The 27,161-nt window shown below is 36.5% G+C and overlaps 1 protein-coding gene across 1 annotated transcript in view; it reads right to left on the bottom strand.

The window, feature by feature from the left end:
- The window catches only part of NLN (neurolysin), a 36,713-nt gene that overhangs the window by 7,782 nt on the left and 1,770 nt on the right, over positions 1 to 27,161 (bottom strand). Inside the window, exons 2-9 of the mRNA XM_062612298.1 lie at positions 16,683 to 16,939; positions 14,078 to 14,226; positions 8,788 to 8,895; positions 7,232 to 7,334; positions 6,375 to 6,535; positions 4,838 to 4,973; positions 2,254 to 2,620; positions 882 to 1,083 (exon numbers count right to left, since the gene is read on the bottom strand). Coding sequence (XP_062468282.1) covers positions 882 to 1,083; positions 2,254 to 2,620; positions 4,838 to 4,973; positions 6,375 to 6,535; positions 7,232 to 7,334; positions 8,788 to 8,895; positions 14,078 to 14,226; positions 16,683 to 16,939 — 1,483 coding nt within the window. The remainder of the gene's footprint in view (positions 1 to 881; positions 1,084 to 2,253; positions 2,621 to 4,837; positions 4,974 to 6,374; positions 6,536 to 7,231; positions 7,335 to 8,787; positions 8,896 to 14,077; positions 14,227 to 16,682; positions 16,940 to 27,161) is intronic.

Genomic DNA, 27,161 nt, shown 5'->3' with positions numbered 1-27,161 from the left:
TGTGACTTTGTTTCTTTATTCTGCAGTCCTAGTCTCCAGGATCCAGGTAAACAATACAAATCTAACGTTTGTCGTATTTCTCTGACTCAATCATTTGGTACTGTTTAAAAGAAGATGAAAGCAGTGCTACACAAATCTGGACTTGTAAATAAACATGCAATTATTTTTTGTGAAGGAATACTGAGGCTTGTCCCTCTCTGAAACATAAAATTTCATTAGGGTAATAAGAAATTTATCAACTGGTAGAATCAATTTCACATGTAAAACAAAAACTATATCAGGAATTTTACATCTTTATTGACATCTTGATGCAAAATCTTCAGACTAGCTTCAGTTCTTCCTGGTCACTCTGAGAAGAACCCTGACTGTCAGTTAGAAGAGCAGAATACACAATAGCTCAGGCAAGATCTGTTTATGCTTTTAATGTCAAGAGTGATACTTCTCAAGAGTACTAAATGCCAAAATACTGGAGGTGATCTGGATTGCCAAATTGTTTGCATTCCTAGATACAGCAACCTTTTTTTTGCTTCTAATATCTAGCATGCTACTAGAGGTGATAAAAAGCCCTCTGACAGCTGTAACGGAAGCAACCACTGAGCACCTTCTTTACTTTACACATGGATCTGTTCACTTGTCACAGGTACCTGTGTGGTGCAAATGCAAAAGTGTATGTTCCTATAAAAATGTTTTTCATAAGAAGGTGTAACATTGCTGTAGTTCTAGTTAAAACTTAAAACCAACGAAAAAACCTCTAAACCTGCTACTTTGAAAAATAACCAAAAACCTGCATATGTACTTCACTAAAATTAGAAACCACCAAAACACTTAAGTCTTTCTTTCACAGTGGAGAAGTCTTATACTGGCACAGAAGCACCACTAACCTGTGCACATATCTGATGCATTACATGACCAAATTCATGGAAGTAAGTCTTTACTTCATCGTGTCGCAGCAATGATGGGCAATCTGATGCTGGTTTTGTGAAGTTGGTTACCAGAGCAGCTACAGACATCATTCTGCTGCCATCAGAGAGAAGACAGCCGGGTTGGAGACCAAAGCATGCTGCGTGCCCATACTTTCCCTCTCTGTACAAGAAAACATATCAGACACTATCTTCAAACCACAAGCCAGCTCACAAGAACAGTGAAGCCCATTCAAGAACAAGGACAATCAGCCAGTGTCTCTTTAAAGCCTTACACAAGGAAATTACATCTTTTCATAACCTCTAAGACTCATTAATTTTAATATCCTGTTAAGAGCACAAGGAGGGGGGGAGGGAAAGGTACTTAAATCACACCAGTTTAAGATTCACAGCAGCATTTACAAGAATCTGATTTCTACTTGAATACTGGAAGCATATACACTTCAGCAGTTAAACTGCTACTGTAATAGGCAAAACCAGGTTCTGTCCTCTGAAGCAGTATTTTTTAATTTCATTGCAGGAGAGAAAAGAATACAGCTCATTGCATTTTTCAGTGTGATCCAAAAGTTAAAAAAAAAAAATATTTTTTTCTCCTAAACCTGAGCAGCCTTAAATCAATTTAAATTTTAGAAGGGTATCAGACAATTTATAAATAGCTAAAGAATAATTAAAAAAATTATACACAAAAATACCCCAGTGACAGTCAAAAAGGACTAGCTAAGAATAAATTCAGTCTCATCTCCTAATCTCTGACAGAATACAGTTGATGCTGTAAATAGCTACAAAGAGAGATGAAGAGCTATAGAAATAAACTTGGAAGTATATTTCATGGTGTGCTCAACAGGAGTCTGCTCTTGGTCCTGACCTATTTGATATTTTCTTTAGCAGTGTGGACAATAGTGTACAAAATACACACATAAAGTGTAAAGGGAAACTGGGAGAAACTAGGAACATTTGGCAGATAAGAATACAATTGAACTGGAGTAACAGTTCAACTTAAGTGAAAAGTAAAACACACTGTTACAGTTAGGAAGGAGAAAAGTTCACAGAACCAAAAAATTATGAACAACTGACTAGACAGCAATACTACAAAAAATGAACAAAGTAGTAATGCTTCATCAGCTGAATATAAGCAAGAAATACGGTAGAACTGCAAAAAAGAAAAAGTCTAAGCAATGTGAATACAGTCCAGAGGATAGCTTAATGAACATAATAATAGTCTTGTCAGTGGACAAATATTTACTTCCAAATGCACTGAATTTCAATGACACCAGCAACCCACTAAGACCAATTTCATTTAAAACATGTAAGTAAAACATTAGGTCATAATTACCTGGGGTAAAGGTCCAAATAGAACTGTCCTAACATTTCTCCTGTTGAATTATCCTTTACTGTATAAAGACTAACACTGTCGTGCCAAACATGAGCACTTTCTACTTGCTCAAATACAAGTCCCAGCAGCTTCTGGTAAATACTCAGTAAGCCTTCTGTAACAGCCTCAATTGGGAAGTATTCCTTCAGCTTTTCTTGATCTATGGAGTACTTCAGCTCTTCTGTTTTGTTCATATAATAATGAAGATCCCATGCATTGATTCTTCCATCACAACAAAAGTTCCTTTCTTTACACTCCTTTTTCTTCAAATCTAGAATGAATTCTCTTTCTTCCTCAGCCAACGGCTTTAGCTTCTTACTCAAATCATCTGAAACAAAGATTGCACAACTTCTGTGTTCCTTACTAAAATGTGTATTCCTATAAAACACACTCATAACTTTAAGCACATGCCCCAAGAGTGGATGCTAGAGTTTCCCATTTTTTGACCAACAGCAAGCAAACTGTCTGCTTTCTTGTCTTAACGAGTTTTAATCACAGGCATGATATAAATAATACAGCATAGTACTGTAAAAAATACATATATAGTACTGTGAAGGGTTTTGGTATATTCAGTTTTTCGAAGACATGAGAAATGGAACGCAACACTAGATGCTTTTGCTTTAAGTCTTTGATTTTACCTCATGTAATCTCAGTTCTCTTGATGTATTTCTGAAGAAACAGCTGAAGACTACAACTACTACTAGTCACTGGAAATGCAACACAAAATTAACACACTACTTTTTTTACAAGATTTTTCAAAATGATTATGTACTTCCAGCTAAAGTCCTGTAAAAGGACAAGAGATGAAAGAGTTCTTGCCTATACAAGTTAGCTTCTAGACTACCAATGCTACCGGATATTAATATCTATGATGCCATTTTTTTCCAATATAGCTTTTCTTGGACAAGAAAGGGTCATAGCACAACTCATGCAATACACTGAATATAAAATACTTAAAACTTGTAACTAAAGCACATATTGTACCTATTCTCTTGTAAGTATTTTAGGAGTACCAGACACTTTCTTTTTCCTTAAGAATTCAGGTTACTGTTCACTATTGGTATCTAGAGTGTAAAATTTAGGAATTGACACTCTTATTTCCAGGTGGGCTGTAAGGCACTATATGCATTTACATGACTGAAATACTATTCACAGCTTGTATTATACTAAATTCAGAATGTCACATGACAGAATGCTTTTCTTCCAAGCCATAAGATCAGCTTAAGAACATTGATTTAAAATATGAATATGTACAAACAAAGCAGAGCGAACCATACTATCATGCTTGTAGTCAAAGGATGTATCAGACTAAATAAAAGCTGACAATTAATTTAATAACATTCTCCCTTTATGAAAATTACCCTGAAACATAATATACTTTTCTATTCACAAATACCATCTCATCCTGTAAAAAGTTAGTCACAAAAAAGCCTGCTAAATTATGAGGTGTGTCAGCTTCAAAACAAATGAAAAACTACAATATCACATAAATGCATTTAGAATTACAAAAACAAAATGGGTAGAAAAGAGTGCAAACTAGTTTAAGTACACTTTAAAAAAATCAGGTAATTATAACATTTAATTATAAATCAAAATTAAGTATACGTTTATTTATTGCAAATAGATGGATAACTGGTATTGCCAAATATGGAGCTGAGCTCACGCCGTAACAGGAGAAAAATGACAGAATTACAGGTGATAAAAGAGGCACATTTGAACCTCTTTACTTATGTGTTAAGCCCAAAAACTCACTACCATCAAACAGACTTTACTGCTGTACTGAATTATTTTGGGTGGTTTATTTATACATTTTATCAATATACAATCCTAAGTGGTGCTAGGACACATTAATAAAGGAACAGATACTATTCTGTGGAACTACGTAATTCCAGAAAGTGTAGGTTAACTCCATGAACAAGAGGGGGCACTGTGAGGCCAACAGGATGACTATGAATTCGCAAACCTGCTCAGTTTAAAAATTTTCTAGATAGCTCTGTTTTCAGATCAAATTCCATTAGTAGCATTTTGGATTCCAGATTTAATCTATCATTCAAGATTTAATTCCTTAGCTCATGAAAGCTGCACCATCGTATACTGTAATCTTTCATTAAAGTTAATGCAGTTGTATCAGAAAAAGGCATTGAGGCTATAGATGCACAAAAAATTGCAGCTAACCTAAGTGAATGAAAAGCTGCAATTGTGATGCAGCCTCTTGAACAGATAAAATTGCTTAGGCTGCATGTGTTATTCTGGTTCTAAATTAGGGTAACTGCATATTGAGGCAGAGAAAGGCATAACTGCTTGCTTCTGTTGGCTGTCACAAAGCAGCTATTTTCAGATTTTTGTCTTGTGCTTTCCTGTTTTGGAGCAATTGTATTTGTACAGCTATGGTCTAAAAAAAATATATGCCAGAACAGAGGCAACAATTCATTTTCTATCTAAACATGAAGGACACTGTGACCCAACATGTATTTAAATTTATCTTGGCCGAGGAGTCAAGTTGCCATACCAAATATAAAAGTATTGTTTATAAATAAGAACAAACCTAAGAAGGCTGTTACGTTATCTGTGCTCTTTGCAGTGTTTACCTCCAGAACAAAGTTGGCATGCGTATTGTAACCAAGAAGTTCTGCCACTTTTGCCCTTAGTGGAAGCAATTGCTGAAGAATTTTTGTGTTCTCCTAAAAAAGAAAGGGGAAAATTTGTAAAGTGAAACTAGAAAATGTATGTTTGAAACAATTATTTGAATATCTGTAATCATAAGAAACAGCAAATATTTTAAATGAAACACTTTAAGATATAAATATGGAATAGTGTAAGTGTAGTTAGATTCTTGGAATGTTTTGCCACAGCATTTGATTGCAAGTAGCTAGTTTTTTAGTCAATCTGAGTCATTACTCTATTTTATCTGTTTTAATTAATCAAAAGATGTACCATTTTGTTAAAGGCTAATAACAAATCTTTGACTGTTGCAAAGAGTTTATTTCCTTTATCAATCAGTTCAATGTGAAAGATAACAGGGAATATGGCTGACGGCTGGCTTAATTGCTTGTTAGTGAAGAAGACAGACTGCAAAGCTATTGTGCCAACATTCAAAGCTTGTTTGCAAATTTCCCTCTTTTGCCACTGACAAGAGCAGTCAGAGAGAGATGTGAAACACAAAACCCCCAGTCCCTGACCTAAATGTGGGGGAGAAGATGAAAATGTAACCATGATAACCTCCAGTTCTGGAAAACTGAGAATTCTCAGGGGAAACCCTTTTCTTTTCAAGAACTAGTTTCAGTGATTGTCTCACAGTTTTAAACAGCAAATCCCTTTAAGTATACTGACTTGTACACTGGTCAGTTCCGGTGCCATTTTATCTTCAAAACTCTTCAAATTTCCCAGCACTTCAAGTACAAAAGCTCAAGTCTGCCACTGTTCTCTAATGAATGGTTGGTACAAATGCCTGACTGACACTTCTATCCTTCCTATCATTTTCATTATTTTTGTACCTGTCTAGGTGCCCAGTCTTACTAGTATCAAGCAAATTATTTGTGAAAATATTTCTTCTTTCTATACAGCAGGCTTCCAGCTATTTTTTTCAGAAACTTAAATGAATATTTTATATGAAATTTGATATTTTTTCCACACCTAATTAAAATTCTCATCAAAATGTAATGCATTAATTTCATACTTAATCACCTGTATTTCTTAATTAATATGTGTGCTTAAATAATCTCTCTCATTCAGAAGAATCCCAATGCACTACAGAAGCTGGAGTCAGATGTCCTTCTCTGGGAGGAAAGGGCCATTAAGCAGCTGTGGAACACTGTAGGGAAATTTGGCAAAAGACCAAAATCCTACTTCTATTTACAGCACCACTGAAAGTTTAAGAAATGTACACACACACAAACAGATCATCAACTTTCTAAGGTCTCTGGATATCAGAACAAATTGAAACAAGGAACTGTTAAAGACTACACTTATAAGCTTTGATTTCATAGTTCTAGACAATATATAGAAAAATCTAACATCTGAATGCCTAGCTCCATTTTTCATCTCTGTCATTACCTTGTAGAACAGTTAAGTACATGACATACCTCTTTGCATCTTGAGTTAAAGGCAGATTCCATTTTTCTCCTGGTTTCTGAAATGCAGCACTTCTTCATGACAGGAAAATAGTGGGGATACTTTAAAGTAATTTTGTATTTGTCTTCCTCAGTCTTCTCCAAACTCTTAATAAAGTCATCAGGAAGGCCTTCTGTAGAACACAATTTAATAAACAATGTTTACCAGAATTATCTACTCCCCTCTCTTTTTGTGAGATTATTGCATTTTGTTTTGCTGCAGTCTACAGTGACATCAGAAATCTCCATGGAAATATAATCTCACTTTTTATAACTAAACTTGCTAAAACTTTTTCAAATTCCAACAAAGCAAAACAGAAGTTGGAAACAGTTGTGATCAAAAGACCCAGAAAAAAATCTCAGGTGTTATTGAAGCACATTTTATGCCATGCCTTTCAGATGATTAATTCCCAAATTCTCTGTCACATGAAATCTCTAGATCGGTTCAAATGACTGATGTAGATAAAATATATTGCAAGACAGGAAAGTTTTTACAACAATTGCAATGAAAACAATTCACGATTACCTGATGGCAAAGAACTGAGAAAAGAAGCAGAGAAAAGTGAAGTTATAAAAAAAAAAAAAGTAGGACAGATATACTAACTTGACAGGAGGCAAACACTTCCAGAAACACAAATCTATGAAAAGACCATAAACACTTGCACAGGGTAATTCTAAACTGACTTTGGGGAAGGATTCAAAAGGAAACAGAGAAGACTGGAAATCAGTCATAATTGCACTTAATCTAACCACCATTCACTGGGCCAAATCCCATTACATCAGTAAAACTGGAAGGTTGAAGAAATGGAAAAAGCAAGCATATTACTCACCAAGTTCTTCCTTAGAAAAGACAAGAAATGCATTTTCCTCATTCAAGTTTTTGTTAAAATCTATACACAGCTCACTCATTTTTTTCTTCATTGTCTTTATTTCCTGTATCGGGTATAAACTGAACTTAGTGGAAACATAAAAATAAAACTTGGCAATTACTATCCTCCACATGAATAGTATTTCACTTCTTCCAGCTAGGCTCCTTACCAGCTAATGAAATTGAACCGTTAACACACTGCAAGTGTGTAGCAAGCCATTACACTCTTTCTCAGTCCTCCATTTTATCTTTCTTTTGGTCCTGAGCAATATAGTTGCCAATGAACTCTGGGTTAGGGCTACAGCTCAGATAAAGTTTCAAATGGATTCTCAACTCAGCGGGGACTGATCACATAAGCACATTCTCTGAACAGTATTACATACTAACATTCTTTTATTTTAAATCCTTAAGTTACAATTATAAGTGTAAAAATGTCTACTAAAACAAATGAGAATCAAGGAAGTAAAAATGCATGCAACCTATTGAAAAACACTCTCTTGGAAATGTACGAAAAGAGAATACCCACACATGGCAAGACCATTCCAAAACCTTTCTAAAAATCCTAATATTTACCCATTAGAAACACTTTCTAATAGATCTCCTAGCATGTCTCTGCCTCTTACTGTCACATTCATGTGAACGCAGTAGGTATCTGTAGAATACACACCAAACACAAAAATACGCAGACTACTATTAGTCAGGTTTTTACTTAAATGTAATTCAATGATTGTTTCCTTATAAAATATTTCAACATCCGTTTAGAGGCATCAGTTGCCCTGTAACAATGCAAATACACATGAAACTGATCTCTGTAACTGAAAGATGTGGATGAAGAATGATTATTTCCTACAAAGCTTAAAGTCTATTCAAGAGCTGCAAACCGAGATTGTTACACAACATCACTCAGAATTTAAGAATCATTATGTCAGCATCTCAGACGCTGATAATTTTACTTCAAGATTTTCAGAAGTGATAAGTGCTTTTATATGCTTGAGTAAATCCTCCCTTAATGGAGCGAAAATTATCAGTGTGGCTTATGGCCCTTTTAAGCTACCTTATTTTAGTCAAAATGCTAAAATCTTGGACACATTTTACAACGTTGGTAAATAACTGAAATTAAAACAGTTGTGTCTTGGTAACAATTGGTCATATTTCTGAAGCTTGGACTAACAAATAACATTTTTGAAAGTTCTCTTGGCTATCTAATTGAGGCATTCTCTGTAATCAGAATATAGAACAAACCTCTTCCAGATAGGCTTCTTTTACTCTGGAAGACCAAGAGATGTGATGCATATCAACTCTATACACTGAATACCATTGGTGCCTACAGATAAATTTTAAAACCTTAAAGTGATTAATGTTTAACGGATGCATCTGGAACTAAGAACAGTTAAGATTAGAGCAGTAATTAAGCAGGTCCAAGATCACAAACATACACTTAGTATAGCTATGAAACCTTAATTTAATCTCTTCAACAATTTGTCACCTTCACTTTATAAACTAATAGTCCATATTTACATTCTGCACTTCTTTAGGAAGATGGAGTCCGTTTCTTTTTCCCACTTGAACTGATTTCTCTAGATACCGCTTTGTTTCAGGCTTTACATTTTGAAGATCGCAGGTTTGCTGAAATGACAGTATAGAATAGTTGAATTTATAACGTGTAAGAAACATACCAAGCATTAGAAGAGTCTGAACAGAGCTGGTCTTTAGAATGCCACCATAGTAAAAAAGCAATATCCCAGATTTTAGTGCAAAGGACTTTCCAAAAACAGTTACCTTGTACAATAGTATTCTTACATTAATGTAGCACATTTTAAAAATATTTTTCTTTTACTATCTCAACATATTTACACGTTATCATAATGGCAAGCCCTTTTAGTTTACATAACAGTGTGCTTAAACTTTTTCTGTAGAGACAGCTTTCTTATACATACTTGAAGAAAATCAGTGCTGTAAGGTAACACCGTACCTTAAAACCTAGGGGGATTTAAAAAATCCCCAAAAGATTACAGAAGATGGATTGGTCCTGTGACGGTCTTCCTTCAAACTGACTGCAGCATAACTGTTTAATCCAGAACCTTGAATTTTTGTCCAAAACTGAAAAAAATGCTGTACATATTTTAAATTTATCTTGCCTTATCCAGAAGTGAACATTTAAAAAAAGATACTGACTTACAGTCCTTGTCAAAAGAGACATTCTATTTAAACTCACCTTCAAATATGAAACTGTTGGAATTAGCTCTGACTTGTCTTAACAACCCTCTCATCAGCTTAACTACGTACAATTAATTCCTGACTAGCATCTCCGAAAAGTAAGGATGTTGAACCATGCAGATTTTATGAAAGTTACACAACTGCGTACAGCTGTTAACTAATGACTGGCCAGCATAAATTATCTCTAAATAACAGAAAAAATGTAAGACAGGAACCTATTTGCATTCCAAGAGAAAACAAATAAGAACAAAAACTCTGACAGAGATATTTTCCCGACTGTCATTTAAAAATAGCCCACACAACAACACATAAACACCAGTGTCCTGCATGTCAGATTAAACAATTAATGGAAATTTGTTTTTAGAACCATGAAGGAGCTCAGAATGGTTTAGCTTTGTTTGCACTTGAAAAGGGTATCAAGTCCCAGTAGCATTATGCTACGGCAGGACTGCCAAGCATTAGTACAATTGTGCCTAAAAGTCTTACACATGTATCGATAATCTATCTGCAAGGATTTCTAAGTTCAGTGAAAAACAACTGTAACAATCACTTCACTTGGTGATAAACTTGCTTTTCTAAAGCAATACGCAAATTGAACTTAGTTTACTGATACTGTCATATGATGAATGATGAATATTTGTTCTTTTTATTATAATTTATTTACCAGTAATGTAAAAAATAACCCATAGATTCATGACAGGATGATCTAACTACTGTAAGTCACCATATATCTGAAGTCAATGATAATTAACATGTGATTACATTGCATACCTTTCACTATGGCTACGATTTTTTTTCAGCATTCAGCCATTGATATTTTGTTTGTTTTTAAATAAGAGGATGTAAATTGTGGAATTCACTCTTTTGTGAGGAAAGTAAGTGAAGAAAATCATGCCCTCTGTGCTTTCCAAGTCAAACCTCACATCTCCATCTTAATTTGTGATAAATGCACAAGGCAAGCAACTCAGGAGTATTTCCCAACACAAAGATAAGAAAAATGCCATTACCCTACTCCCTACAACACTTGGACTTCTTGCTCTGCTTCTGGCAAAGAATACTCCCCAAAATTCTGCAGCTTTATAAAGACATTTATGCTATCAAGTACTACATCTAGGAGTGTCAAAGTTGTGATATTGAGTACAAACATATTTGTAACAAACAGAATTTTCCTGTACTGTTATTTACTGGACAACCCTACATTCCAGACTTCTTTTTCCAGACCTAAGACTGTGTGACAGAAAAAGCACAACTTCAAAATGACAGAGGTGAAAAATGCCAATACTGTCACTACATTAACATTTATATTGTGCTGTGCTGCAGGCTCAAAAAAAAGAAAGGCTGAGAAAAAAATTGAGTACTCTAGTCTCTACAAAAAGACACTACTTTTATTCCAGTAACAGTTAAGGACAGAGGACTGTGAATAACTTGGTCTTGCTGAGTTACTGAGGCATTATGAGGGATCTCCCAGACCCTCCACTGGGCATATGGAACTGTCATGTTCCTGAAAATCTCCTGTTCCCAAACCGCCAAGATTTTAGGCAGAAGAAGGGAATTCACAAACACTAAATTTAAGCCCTTAAAGCCAGTGAATAATGGCTCTTTCTAAAGCTAAGAAATAGAAAGATTTGTTTGGGGAAAAAGGAGGAGAAAACTAAGTTAGTGTTCATCCTTGATGACTATACATCTCTCCATACACAGAAGAAATATATGTTAAATAGCCTCTAGTCTTTATATTAACCTTTACGAAGTTTATCTGCATCACAGACATGCTTATGATAAGGATGATACACATTCAAAAAGACCTTTCAGGTCTTTAAGGATAAGTAAGCGTATACACACTCCCAGACACAGGAATGAAGGGTGCTCTGTGATCATCTCTGAACTTCAGTCTGTTCAGGATGGTCTATGTCATCCTGTGTTTCTTTGAAGAACAATTTCCACAGCAGAAGCACTCATTTCAAATACACCGTACACATGAAATTTTGGAACTTTCCAGAATTTTTAGAGTGGCCATCACTGATGATTTTGTATACCATTTAATACGTGCTTTCAACAATGCCACCTTGTTCCACGAAATCTTCAGGCAGAGTAAGAAACAAAATAGAATATCATGACCAAAAGCTGCAGCAGCTGTTTACATCAGGCTGAGTTTCCTGAGGGTGTGTAGCTGCAGAAGATTGGCAACATTCTTAAGTATGCCTCTGCTAGCCAACATGCGCAGATGTTAGGAGCAATGAAATGTAAAACCACAGTTTCAGTACTAAATTCACCTTTATTTCAAGTTTTAGACCCCAAAATAAAAGTTTTCTAAAAAGCATATTCAACAATACACATTTATGCAGGACTTATTTTCCCCAATGTGTGAGGAAAAGAAACTGGATTACTTTAAGCTGTTTGGTTTTGTTGATTGTTTGTTTTTTTTTTTAATTAAATACAAACCCATCACATATCCTCCATCATCAACAGCTCTTAAATAAAGCAGAATTTAGAAAGAATATCAAACCGTTGTTAACTTAGGAAAGTTTCGACCTTTTTAAAGGAAGGAAAAACATTCAGGATGTCACTGAAATCAAGCAGATCCACTAATCTTTTAGCAGACTGACTGTATTATGAATAATATGGGAGTGTGAGGGCTCTTGTTCTCCTTGATGCACCTCAGTGCACCCCTGTGCAGGATGATGAAACTGAGTTCATATACCTGAACTATTAAATCCTCAGTAAGGCCATGAAAAAACTGATTCAATCAAAATGATTTACTGGCTCATCTAAACTGATAAAATGATTTAAGGAAACCATTTCTGTTTGTGGAAGTCCTGTTATAAATGTAGTCCTGGAACCTGACTTTTCAACTAAGTGTTTTTAACAGAAGAAGGTATTAGAAATTTAGCAAAAAAATAATAAGAAATTTGTGATTTGGAAACGGCAACACTTGACCAATCTGACCCTATTGGCAATTTCACATATGTTCTATGACAAAAACTGCTACTACTTTCAGAGTTGTTATGAAGTTGATATATGCTCAGAGGCTGCACCTCTGGAAAACTAATACTAACTCATGCTTGCATGCTGCAGTTAAGCCAAGAAAAATCTCTAAAAATACTAAATGGAGATTTAAGCAAGAATTGTAACTGTTATAAAAGCCAAGTATTGCTGCAAAGGAAAATGAAGTAGAAAAGCACCAAATGAAAAAGATTAAAAAAAATTTATAAGAAATAGGAGTGAATTACAGCAATCAGTTTTCAGCAGCTACTATCAGAAATTTCTGTAAATTAGAAATACACAGATGAATAGATACTGCAAATTAATCCTAAATGTATCTAAATGGAGGGTGTGGAAAATCACAGCAAATAATAACTATGTAGCAAACCATTTAATTAATAGCAAGAGCAGGGGAAAAAAAAAAAAATCAACATAAGGCACTATCTGCCAACACACAACAGAAGGTCCTTAAAATGGAGCTATTAAATACCTCCACATCACATAAACAAAAATACCCAGCTAGAGGATAACACTTGATAATATGCCTAGAAAACACACCAACAGTAAAGAATGGTATTGAAAGGTGCTTTATTAGGTGCTGCAAATATTATCCTGGTTCCCAGTCAACACTGCAAAAAAGAACAAAATGATTGCAAGAAATATGGGTCCAATATATTATCAGCATCACAAGAAGGTTAAAAATCAGTGCGGTTGAAAGGGAAGTTTCACATCTGAGGCAAGGACAATTTTTTCAATTAGACAGCTTCCTTGCATTATGTTTAAATTAGACTTTTAGAAAATTATTACTGTCATTAGATGCATTTAAACAAAACCGAATGTTCTTCCTGTTCGAGCTACAGATTAATTAGAAGGGAAACTGAAAAGAAACATGAAAGAGATAGAAACTAGCCCAACAGTAAATGTAACTTTTGACTTAGTTTTGAGGTTTAAGCAACATATGAGGAGGAGTATGCAGTGCCTATAATTAGCAGATCAAAAGAAGAAATTTCAGAGGTCACTTCTAGTTATACATTCTCATTAACTTCCATAACTTAAAACTCAACTTTAAAATTCTCAACAATTTCAATAAAGCAGAATTTTGGACACAAATTCAAAAGCAGTATAAGGCATTAAATACAATAAATACATTGCTAAATACTAAATAAGCACTAAATATATTGCTACATTGCCTGTTTTCTTTCCTCCCCTCCCTTAGTGATGCTCTATTCAAATGGCTCAGGAAGCTCTGCCAGCAGAAAACAATCTATTTTACTTTTCCTGATGGGTTTCTTGTACCAGCTCATTAGAATATTAGACAAAAGTCAAAGCTATCACAATGGAGAGAGAGGGAGATACACACACCTAGACTATGAGAGGCAAAGTGTGGGAGCACCAGGTTACTCTGGCTTAAGTTTTTGTGGAACCATGGCCTTTTTGTATAGTTGCATCCTACTGGAAAGATTAGCTGGTACAGACACAGGGGAAACACACAGTAGTGGGTTTGAAAGCGCTTGAAAAACACTGTGGTTACTCACTTCTTTAAAGAAAAGCTTTTCACTGCCAGAATTTTATCTACATTTTCACATTTTATGCAGATATCATTGCGATTTACCTGCAAATAAACAATCTTCTGAAACACATCTTCTCTCATGCTCATCTCCACATCAAAATTGGAAAGCTTTTTGTCAGCTTCTGTACTTGCTAAGCGTACCTCTTTGTCAGGTGAGACATGCTGGGGAAAATCCAACATGCTTCTTTCCACTGTTTAAATAAAAGACAATGAACACTTACACAGAAGGCTAGAAACACTTTAAGGATCAGTTAAGGATAAGGAAATTCCCCCCTTCTGACATTTATAAAAGATCTAAGAAAACAGGAACCCAAAGCAACCTGACATCTCAGGTCAGGCTTGAAATAAATAAAGTGATTACAGATAATGTAAAAATGAATAGGAGAAGGACAAAACTGCAAATCATTATTACAAACATTTTTCAGGAACTATCTATTACCCAAACCTAATTACCTCATCTTATTTCTTCTACAAAGTCAACTGAAAGGTGTAAAAATATGTGATTTTTGAAAGATGAACTATTTGCAAGGGAAGACTGATGTTGTTTCATAGCTGGCACTATGCATAGTTAGCATTTAAAGTGAAAAGCTCTGAGTGTTTCAAACAGGCTCATCTACCTTGAAGTTATTTTTACAGTCTTAAGACAACAGCGTCCATTTCCCATCTTCTGTGTCTAGTGAGAAACAATAAGGCAAACACAGAAGATGTTGGCTATGTATTTTGCACTCCTACAATAATACTAGCTTTTCAGAACACACTTTTGTGTATTACATTGTGTAAAATACAGTTGAAATAAATCCTTGCTTATTAAAGGAATACAGCACCTTATAAAGACATTAAATAGAAACTCCTAAAATAGAAATGAATTGTCACGACCAGCTGTATTGACTTAATTCAAAACCAATTATAATTTCACCTCCCCAAAACATATTTTAAAGTAACAACATTTTAGGATAATATAAAGCTTTGTAATTTTATGTAATCCGGAGTTGTTTTATCAAACCCCGAGATACTCTTAACTCTTCAGAAACCTCTGGAATGCAAACATGGGCATATGGTTCTTCTTCAAGGAAAACCCCTCCTCCACTCCTGTCATCATGCCAAGATGTTTCAAAATGAGTTTTGGCAGCTTCCAAGTGAAATATATGTCCTGTTGTCATCTGTGTCTTTTCAGATGGTTAATTCCAGTTACTGGGGTAGGTCTTTCGTGCACATGTGAAAGGGACAAACAGGCCTTAAAAATCCAAGGTTCTAATGGAAGTATTGCTACACTAATACATCCTTACCGTATGCCGTGGTATTTCACAGGTAAACCATGCTAATTTCACATACAGCTTTGAAGGTTAGCAGTAAAAGCTTAAATATGGTCCACTACAGCGATAGCATGTAAAGAAAAAAGAAATAAATCCTGGAAGATGCAAGTCTTGATCACTATGTTGAGAAGCTGATGGCCACTGTTTCTGAATCAAACATAGATTTTCTAATTTAATTTAAACTAGAGAGTTTTATACTGTGGTGAAAAGGCTTACAATAATTACACCAAATACGTTGGTACAATTAAAACGGAATCTGACAGGAAGCTGTTCAGATGAAGACTACTCAGTCTTTCTGCCAGCATCAATCCCACTCAATTCACTGGACGTGGCTAAACTGTAATTTTAAGTAATGTCAAAGCTAGACTAATATTACAGTACAATCATTTGAGCTGGAGGCTGCTCTTTTTCGCTAGGTGAAGATTTTGCTCCAAGCTAAGGTGACTGGTTTTAGCACTTCCGTTGCTACTTCAGATTGTTTTAGAGGATTTAAGTGACCTTGTCATTTTATTACACTGACTATTTTTTGAGAGTCATGCAGCTACCATCTGATTGGTTTTTCAAAACAAAGACATCCAAGAGACATTTTCATGCTCCCATCTTCTCTGATTGACAAATTAACTAAATGATCCATGTTTGACTATTAAACTCCATCCATGTATTGGCATGTCTTCATAATCCATTCAGAACTGCCTAGAGGTGACTGCATGACCAGCACCTCTTCATGGATTCTTCAAGGCCTTGCAGGCTATAACATAAAAGTGAGCAAGTAGAGCAGTCTTCTTTCAAAAAAGCATTCAAAAGTGCCCCTGTTTTTATCACATTTTCTCCACTAGGAGCTTTCAATCATTTCATTTGACTTGCTTGCCTCAGATTCTGCAGTGTCTGCATAAAGCACTGCTGATCATATTTGAATGTACACTTGCATACTACAGACACTGTAATCTACGCTGCTACACACTCTCCCCAAGCAGATGTACACAGCTGGAAAAGCAAATGTAACCATATGGAGCTTCACATGCAAAAAGAAAAGAGGTGACCATCACCAGCTGACTGCTGAACAGTTCCCTAGTTGTGTCAAAGAGAACAACAGCACAGTTTTGCTAATGCTTATTTTTGTCTCTAGAATAAGGCAGCAGGATTCTTTTAGCTGATCATGTTTACATATTCAGAGATACTGAAAGGTAATTGTGACCAGAGGACCCTTGAGAGGCCTCCACGCATTCTACACTAGAACAGCACAGATCAGAATGGTAAGTAACAACTATCTTTTCTCAATGTTTATGTGCAGACAGAATGACCTATGGAAAGAATCACAGAAAACACACACTAACCTGCATATTCCACTTCTATATCTGCCAAGGCCCGTACAGTATTTTCATGTGTTACTTCTTCTATGTCAAGCATCCCAACACTGTCATATACATGTTTTGCCTTCTTGATTAGTTCTTCTGTTCTCGTTCTAATTTGATCTGGTGACAGGTCCCATCTCAGAAGGTTTCGGCCTGATGCTATGTACGAAGAAGCCTTGAGCTGGCTAGTAATTTCTGCTCCTAATGTCATTCTCAACACAAGCTGTGGCCCAATGGACCTGAAAGTACAAAAATGATCTTTGCAGAGCAGGATTCTAGTTCAAGAGGAGGCTTACAGCAAACATTAAAAAGTAGAAAACAGACCTTTAATAATTACAGAATATTTTTAGAAGCAAGAATAAAGTCCTTTCTAGAGCCATAACTTGTCCAGCAGGATCATACACAGCTGTTACCCTTAACAATTATGTCTAATTTTAAATAAATCAGAGGTCTGTCTTCTGCCTTTTCCATCTATAGGATGACTAAGTGCAGACAGGGATAAAAACCTTGGTATTGGCAAAACCAGACAGATTAAATTATTATTCAATCTTTTAAGAAAAACACAGTAACAGTTACTGAAACTCTACAGAAATAGACAGTATTTGCATTTATGAAATAAGGAATAAAACCCACATAGTCTTTGTAGATTCATTACAAAAAATGATTTTACATTTATACAGGATGTCTGCCACATAACCAGCCACAGGAGGAAAACTTCTAGTTATCACTCACTTAAAAATTTATTCCTTTAATTGTTGTGGATTTTAAACATAGAGCTTCATTCTATTGTCAGAAGAGCTACATAAATTTACTGTAATTTATGTACTACTAATCCTGATTATAGAAATTAAGCGTATTTCAGCTTTAGCTAGAAGAAAAGTTTATATATGTAGCTGATCTTACTGTGCTGAGCAATGAATGGCTATTTTTTCACTAATCTTGTTAGAAATATTTTCAAAAAAACCTCAAATTTGGGGCAACAAATCCAAATACAAGCTATGAAGACACTGGCTGCAGAAATACAGGCATCTATTTCCACTCCAACAAACCAATATTTGACTTGGTTGCATAACGGAGAGGGATCAAGACTCGGGCAACTGAATGAAGCAGGCTAATAGAAACCCAATAGAAACCCACACAGAGACAGCTTGCTACTGAAAGGGATGTTTGCTTAACACTATTTTTAAATTAAATACCTTTTTCTCTTAAATGTCTTTTTTTCTTAACACTAGTCACTGTACCTGTATTAATTTTATTGCAAAACCAGTCTGGCATGTGCATAAGTGCTCAGATAGGCTTTGGCATACAATGCAGAGAGCATGCATAAAAGGATAGGCAATTTCATCCTGAGGGAAAAACATAGCAGAAGAATGAAATGCCAACAATCAAAAAGAGCCAACTGCTCTTCTGTTTGAAGGCAAGATTTTTGTTAAAAGTCTCACTCATCTGTAAGAGGCATTCTCTAGAAATAGCGTAGACAAATTTATTTTTTTGCAAGACAAAAATGAAAGACAACATTTCTATTTAATCTTTGTGTTGAGGTTTTTTTCCTTCTTACCAGTTTCTTCAAATCCTCTCACACCAGTGTAGGCAAGTTATTTACTTTTCCTTTCTGTGGGCATAGAAACATCAATGTCCAGCATGCTGATGATTCAACTTTGAAAACGAGCCTGAATAAAGAATATTCCTTCCATCTCTGTTCTATCTCTCTGATACCAACTCAGTTACTACGTTAATGCCTCAGTAGCTTCTTCACTGGACTTTTGAAACTTTGAATGGCAGTTAGAAGTTTATGATAAATGAAGCTGCTTTCATGAGAGCAAAAGGTTAAGTATTAGCATTCTCAGAATGCGGTGGTTTGCCATCCCCCCAAACCACTGACTTCTACCCTGAATCTACAAATCCACAAAAGAACAGTCCTTCATTAAGTCACAAACAGTTTCCCTCTGGGCTGCCCTATGTCTAGTTTTTCACACACTGCTAGTGCAGGTCTGGTACAACCTTGTGGGAGCTGAAGGCCAACCTTCTCAAAACTAGGTTCAAGGCTCTAAACTCTAACACCACCCCACTCACTGCTTCTCAAGAACATTAGAAAGAATATGAAATGTGCCACATTATGGTCAAAATAAAAGTAAAATAGAATCAAAGGAAAACAACAGCCTGAACAACATAAGAGCTGACAACTATGCGAAAGTGCATGATATGTAACAAATACTCTCTCTTAAAGAAGTTACAGCTTTCTGTCATTCATAACCTTCACACAGATATGCAGAAAACATAGTTCTGTCACTGACCAACTTTATCAGAAACAAAGACTAAAACAGTCGCAACACCAACAGATGATACTAATTTCAGCCTGTGTTAACAAGTTTAATTAATAATTAAAATTGGACTGATTTAATGAACTTGAATGAGGGGGCCCCTGATTACTGCAGAGCACTAATTTTAAACACAAAAGAAAAGACGCCACCTCATTTTCTTAGTAGGTTGACTTGTTGCACTGAGGGATACACAAACAGATTTGACAGCGACATAAATGATTGCCATAAATCCAGCAAGTGGTTGTCTAGCTGTTAGAGACAGGAAAACACAGAACTGCCTGGTTTTGAAATTCTGATGCCTTGTTTCCTCCTGCTGACAGAAGGAAGCATTCATTTATGTAGATTAACAAAGGCAGTACAAACTCAGAAGGACCTGTAAGTCTTTCTAACTGACCAATAAAGGTGGGCCTTCAAAAACTGTATCACAACTTTACACATAAAAACAATGACTACATGCATCTCTTCAAATAACCATTTACAGACATGCGCTGTTACCTTGCTATCAGTCAATTACACTGTGCTTAGGACCAATGTAGCTGCCAAAAGATTAATAAAAAATAATGTGCAAGTAAAAATACATACACAGGTGAAATCTTGGGCATTTCTTTCATGGCTTAGCATTTCATACTCTTTGTCTACATAAAACTATAAATAAATAAATTCGCCAATTCCATGTATCATACTGCAATAAAATCAGTAATTTACTAACTTCATCTTATTTGTTCAAGAAAAAAACAAAGGAAACAAAGAAACAATGCCAAAATTAAAGATTTAATAGACTACAAAGAAAAAAGAGTATAACTAAAATATTGTGACTATTTCAAAAATGCTCTGCAACTACACTTGCCATGTTATTAGAGAGAAAATATTACAGTAAATTTTATCACTGACAGAGACTTTAACTTCCAAGATATTAACTGGAAAATAAATTCTATTAATAATGGTAGGAACCAGTTGCAACAGCAAGCAGCTTTCTTCAAACAGCAACTGGATCAGCAAGAGGCAATTATTTTGCTTTTGGTAAATGGCAGCAACCATTGCTTGGTTCTGAGCCAATCAGAAGTTGCTTCAGTTTAAATCAGCCAGAAGGATTAGCAAATGTAGGTGTGTAAATAAACTTACATGTATGCTGCAACTATACAATCTGACCACAGGCAAGCTGTTGCTAATGCCTGAAATTACTAGTTCTAACTATATCAGATACTACACTCAATTTCCTGCAGTGCAGTGTAGAACAGTAGGTGTATCTAAACAATCCTGGGCTAAGGATAAGGATCATGTCCAGCATCAGGATCACCTTAAGACATTCTTCTTTCCCTTCCGCCCTCTGCTGCTCGTTTCTGTCCCTGTACACCACACCATCGATGACAGCAGCAAAAGAGTCAGGGCAGCACACAGATGAAAAATAAAGCAGACCAAAAAAATGCAGGCAGTACATCTTTTTTTTTTTCCAGCTAATCTGTTCCATCATCTATTTTATGTGTAACTTCAAAACAGTCGCGATGGCATAAATGAAGGATCAAAAAAGTCAACAGCCACTTAAGCCTGCACTACTGCTAGAAACACATATGAAATGCATGGATTAGCAATAAAAGTCTCAAGATGATTACTGTCATTAGGCATACCATTGAAATGCCCCAGAGTGGAAAGAACAATTGATGCTTAAGAGGCAATACTGACATAAGAACAAATTCATAGAATCATAGAATCGTTAGGGTTGGAAAGGACCTTAAGATCATCTAGTTCCAACCCCCCTGCCGTGGGCAGGGACACCTTACGCTAAATCATATCACCCAAGGACTCGTCCAAACTGGCCTTGAACACTGCCAGGGATGGAGCATTCACAACCTCCCTGGGCAACCTATTCCAGTGCCTCACCACCTTAACAGGAAAGAATTTCCTTCTTATATCCAACCTAAACTTCCCCTGTTTAAGTTTTAACCCGTTACCCCTTGTCCTGTCACTACAGTCCCTAATGAAGAGTCCCTTCCAGGCATCCCTACAGGCCCCCTTCAGATACTGGAAGGCTGCTATGAGGTCTCCATGCAGCCTTCTCTTCTCCAGGCTGAACAGCCCCAACTTTCTCAGCCTGTCTTCATACAGGAGGTGCTCCAGTCCCCTGATCATCCTCGTGGCCCTCCTCTGGACTTGTTCCAACAGTTCCATGTCCTTCCTATGTTGAGGACACCAGAACTGCACACAATACTCCAGGTGAAGTCTCACAAGAGCAGAGTAGAGGGGCGGGATCACCTCCCTCGACCTGCTGGTCATGCTCCTTTTGATGCAGCCCAGGATACGGTTGGCTTTCTGGGCTGCAAGCGCACACTGCAGCCAGCTCATGTTCATTTTCTCATCGACCAGCACCCCCAAGTCCTTCTCCGCAGGGCTGCTCTGAATCTCTTCTCTGCCCAACCTGCAGCTGTGCCTGGGATCGACTAAACTTGTCAGAAATACTTGCAAGCTAGGTTTTTAAGAGATGTTTGTAACTATTAGGGCAGTGGGATTCTTAAACAGGTGCTCAGTAAGCACCAGGAAGTGGAAACACCTCTATTTATAATGTGGAGCTTGACCAGCTTATAAAATGGATTATATTACTTGGTTACCTAAGGTGGCGCAAGACTAGACTTGATCACAGCAATTATCCCTTTCAGATGCTATGGTCCTGTGAGGTCCTTCAAAATTCAAGCACCTTTACTTACACTGTATTTTTACTATGAATATCTAACTGGTCTCTGTTGACAACCTGCACCAACCTTTCATGGGTGAGTCCTATGGCATGTAATAATGTCAGTTGAATGACATACAGGGCAGGCTGGAGAATATTATTCATTTGTGCACTGTTCCGTCCATCTATGAGAAGGTCAGGAGGACAGGCACACAAGGTTTGTTTTGGACTTCCAGCTACAACAAAGACTACTACAGATACAGCTGTTTTCACAAATTATGGTATTAATCTGCCCTTCCCAAAAGCAGTAAGAATGATATTTTTTACCAGAAGCAGTGTAAATTGAATAACAACTTGAAAGCTTAGTAGCTACTTTTAAAAGAGGATTTAAAAGAAGAAAAAAGAAAGCTTTTAATTTACAGACTACATTAACTACTATTTTTGCTAGAATGTCAGGTAATTTGTTTTACCAACAAATCTACAGTTTGGTTGCTTACTGCTTCCGGAAAATATAACTTTGATTTCCTTTTAGAAAGGAGAAGGGCCTTTATAATATACTATTATAGCAATACAGTGGCTAACATAGCTGCTGGAAAAACAAACAAAGCAAGTGAATTTACAGACTGAATCTTAACTTGTGCAGTAAATATTTTAAACATGTAAAACATTTAGTAAGTCTGGTTTTGTTTAGAAACATTTTCCATGACTGGAACATAAAATCATAGAATGGTTAGGATTGGAAGGGATCTTCAAAGCTCATCTAGTCCAATCCTCCTGGAATGATCAGGACCATCTTCAACTAGATCAGGTTTTCAAAAACCACATCCAGTCTGGCCTTGAATGTCTCCAGGGATGGTGCATCCACCACCTCTCTGGGCAACCTGTGCCAGTGTTTTATCACCCTCATTGTAAAACATTTCTTTCTCACATCCAGCCTGCATCTCCTCTCTTTTAGTTTAAAACCATTACCCTTTGTCCTACTGCAACAGGCCCTGCTAAAAAGTCTCTTCCCATCTTTCTTACAGGCCCCTTGTAAGAACTGAAAAGTCAAAAGGTCTCCCTCCAAGTCTTCTCTTCTCCAGGCTGATCAACCCCAACTCTTTCAGCCTTTCCTCATAGGAGAGGTGCTCCATCCTTCTGATCATTTTGTGGCCCTTTGTTGGCATGCTCTGTTAACTCTAGTAAAATAAATCAAGCCACAGTCTGTGAAGCAGAAGCAGCAAAGGGTAGGACCGGCTTTAGAAAATACAAACACAAAACCCTGCAAACTTGTGCACAATACGCTCCTACTACTGATCATCACTTTATAATATGTCAAGATTAAGCCTTCTGTCTCATTTAACTCTGCTTGCACAGGGATAGCTGTAACTCCATCCAAGACTCTTTTATAGTACTTGCAGTTTTCAAACTAATTTTCACCTAAACAGCATTAGTTAAAAAAATAAGTATAATTTTACAAAATACAGTATGTTAACAAATGTTTTTTTCCGGGAAATACGTATACAGACCAGCTTATTGTACTTGCTAATAAATCTGGTAGATCTATTTTGATACACAAAAATCAGTATATCAGCTTCACGTAGGACGGAAAAGCTGTTTGCTTCTGACAAACGGGCTGGGGTAACAGCTTCATGGGTAAAGTGTGAGACAAGATTTTTAAAAGAAAAAAGAGAAGGGTCTCAAATTCAGATACTTCAGCTCTCTTCTAGTTTTTAAGTACTCTAATGGCAAATAGATACAACTAAGTTTTTCTTGCTACACCTTACGTATACAGAGGACATTCCTATGGGTATAGCAGAAGATTTGCAAATCACAATAAACGCAACGAACAACTTTTTCAATCTGTAATTTACTATACCGATATTTTTTCTTTGTAAAAGCTGCCAATTTACAGTTAAGAACAACAGTAACAGCATTCAGGTCTTTCTAGCTTTTGAAACAGTAGATCTTAGTGAACACTTCCCAGCCTCACAGGCTGCAGAACCAGCGCCGCATGGTGGAAGCCAGCACTGTGCGAAGACCGCATTCATCAGGCTCCTGACATCAACGTTCACAGGATCTCAATGTTTTAACTCCACCTAGCGGCCTTGTTTTAAAAGAATAATATATAAATAGACATATCCCATTAAGGCAACATAAAAACTGACAGTTTGCCCCAGGACAAATTATTTAATACTTGATATACCAAATGTTGGCATTTCCCTGAAAGTAAGACCCAAGTGCTACCAAACATATATAAATGATAGTGGACAGGCATAGTTTAAGCAAATAGTCAAGCCTCAGATCTAATACATATATATATATATATATATATATAAAAAACTTTTTTTCCACAAGGAACTTAAAAAGCATTTCAGAAACAAACTGCAATGAGTATCAAGCAGCATCTAATATAATGTAAGAGACATTGCTGTTGGTCTATGTTGTCAGGACAGATTTTAAGGTAGAAATTTAATAAGCTAAAATCTCTGTGTTATTTAGAGATCCTTAATTCTTGCTTGAATTTTAAATATTTAAGTATACCTCCGTTGTTTCACTTTTGTCTCACAGTTTTAGACAAGAAGTAATTGTTTATTTTATAGTAAAGGAATGACAAAGTCAAGCAAAGTAAGCAGGGGACTGAGTAATCCAAGGTAAAAACAAAAAAGGGGGAAAAAACAGTCTGAGACAGCACAAAGTTTGTTTCATTTAACCATTTATCCATATGGCAATTTTGTTAAAAAAAGGTTAAGAAATGGCTGCTGATTTTTCTGAATGAAACTAGGCAACCAGTGGAGCCCTGCAGGGCTCTGTGCTGGATCTGTATTCTTCCACGTATTTATTCTTCATCTACTAAAAGGCAGGATTAATGAAGTTGACCAAATTTACTGATAATTTATTGATGATAATGCAGTGTACTAAAGGAACCACAAAAAGATACAAAAGAATGTCCTAAGAGTAAAGTTCAAAACCACTAATAAAGTTAATTTCAGTCTTAATAAATGTGAAATGACACACACATCTGACTTTACATAAACAGTTTAATATATTAGCTGATGAATCATTCTGGAGACATAACAGTTTAACGAAAACATGAGTCAAGAAGCAGCTGAAAAGAAGGAAATTACAGAATTTAGCAGAGGTAGAACAGAGAACACAGAATCATAGAATGGTTAGGGTTCGAAAGGACCTTAAGATTATCTAGTTTCAAGCCCCCTGCCATAGGCAGGGACGCCTCACGCTAGACCAGGTTGCTCAAAGCCCTGTCCAACCAGGCCTTGAACACTGCCAGGGATGGAGCATTTACCACTTTTCTGGGCAACCTGTTCCAGTGCCTCACCACCCTCACAGTGAAGAATTTCTTCCTTATGTCTAACCTAAATCTCCCCCGTTTAAGTTTGAACCCATTACCCCTTATCCTATTATTACAGTCCCTGACGAAGAGTCCCCTCTATGGCACCCCTGTAGGCTCCCTTCAGATACTGGAAGGCTGCTATGAGGACAAAACACAAAGATTCATTACACCACCCTGTAATAACTTGTAGCACACACATACTAAGCAGTTATAAACTCTCATCTGTTCTCCCACCCAACTTTTCTGTGCTACAAAATCACAATGAGTTAGCAACAAACAATCAGCTGCACTGAGCAATGCACTCCAATAGACTCCATTCAAAGAACAACTAACTATACAGGGATTTTTTCAGACTGGACAAAAGAGGAATAAAAAATAAATAAATTAAAAAAAAGTATTTTAGAGATTTCTACAACCACGAAGAGGATGGAGAGAGTGAACAGGTATCATTTTTTACTCCCATTGCCCCTGACATAATTTAGGGAGAGCTCAAACACAGTTCTAGGAAGCATTACCAATAAAAGAAGGTATTACAGTTTTTTTCTCCAAGATCATGTAAGACAACTAGCTTTGTTGTCTTGGTAAGTTCTCAGTTTTTGTAAAAGATCGTGCTGGATGTTCATCCTATCTTACATGCTTCCTAAGGTACCTCATCCTGTCTCCTGCAGAAGAAAGGATAGACTTTTGAAATAACCTAAACCATTTAAAAGCAGTCCAGAGCAAGTCCATTTAAGTGCAAGTCTAGAGGAGGGCCACAAAGATGATCAGGGGCTGGAGCACCTCCCGCATGAAGATAAGCTGAGAAAGCTGGAGCTGTTCAGCCTGGAGAAGAGAAGGCTGTGTGGAAACCTCACTGCAGCTTTCCAATATCTGAATGAGGCCTATAAGGATGCTGGGGAGGGACTCTTCATTAGGGACTGCAGTGATAGGACCAAGGGTAACAGGTACAAACTCAAACAGGGGAACTTCAGGTTAGATATAAGGAAGAAGTTCTTTACTGTGAGGGTGGTGAAGCGCTGGCACAGGTTGCCCAAAGAAGTGGTAAATGCTCCATCCCTGGCAGTGTTCAAGGTCAGGCTGGACAGAGCCTTGGGTGACATGGTTTAGTGTGAAGTGTCCCTGCCATGGCAGGGGGGTTGGAACTGCATGATCTTAAGGTCCTTTCCAACCCTAACTATTCGATGATTCTATGAAAAGAAATCTTTCCAAGCCAGGCATTTTTTCCTATATAGAGAGAATGACAGAACAGAGACATCCTCAATATACATTAACAGTGTGGTCCAACTGGTGCTCCATGGGTCAAATTCAGTCCACAAAATGCTTCTGAGCTCAATATCTTTCTCTCAGCCAGTTCAGGAACCCTGATGTGGTTACAAAGGTGGAAGCTGTTGATTTGTATCACACAAAAAAAAATTGCTGCTGCAGTACACAGAGGAGGTTGTGCCATTTGCAGAGCACAGGGAAAAGGAAAAATGTTCCAAGTGTCTCAGCTAGCTCTTCCTATGGCTGAGGTGCTGAACCTGATAGCTTAATGAAAGCATATGCATACACTATGAAAATAAGTATGAAATAAGAAAATTACTGTAAAAGTTCTTCCCATTTCTTTGGCCTCCAGTGTCATTCCTTCTCCCGCCTCTTTACCCCAGCCCGTTTCTTGCTGGTTTGCTTCTCAACAAGAGAAAAGCCAGTGTTAAGCGTTTCTTTCCAGTGACAGAAATCTAAAATTAGATCTTAAATATAAATTCTGTTTTTTTTTCCAGAGTCCATATACATCTATTTTCCTAATCAAAACCCGATTTTAAGACTTTCAAAGGAAGACTCCACAATTCAAGAATCCTAGAGAATTATTTTAAGACAATGAAATCATATAAATCAGTGTAACCGCTTTTATTTAGATATTTTTTCCCATTACTCAGAATATCATCAAAAAGTAAACAGACAACTGCACTTAATTAATCTACGTTTTAGCCTGCCTTTTCCCATACATTTTATTGAACTAAATATTAACCTTTGAATCTTCTGGATTCCAACAGGAAAAGTATTTAATTGTAAATATTCTCCTTTCCCAAAGCTGCCTATTTTAACACCAAGAATTGGATGCTTAATGTAGTTTCATTCAACGTAAAGAGTGATACTAAGAT

The sequence above is a fragment of the Pezoporus occidentalis genome, unplaced genomic scaffold (genome assembly GCF_034315485.1).
Source record: "Pezoporus occidentalis ecotype Australia unplaced genomic scaffold, CSIRO_AGI_Poc_V1 ctg16, whole genome shotgun sequence".
NCBI lineage: Eukaryota > Metazoa > Chordata > Aves > Psittaciformes > Psittacidae > Pezoporus > Pezoporus occidentalis.
The sequence above is the reverse complement of the archived record's forward strand: the minus strand, read 5'-3'. Positions and strand labels throughout refer to the sequence as shown.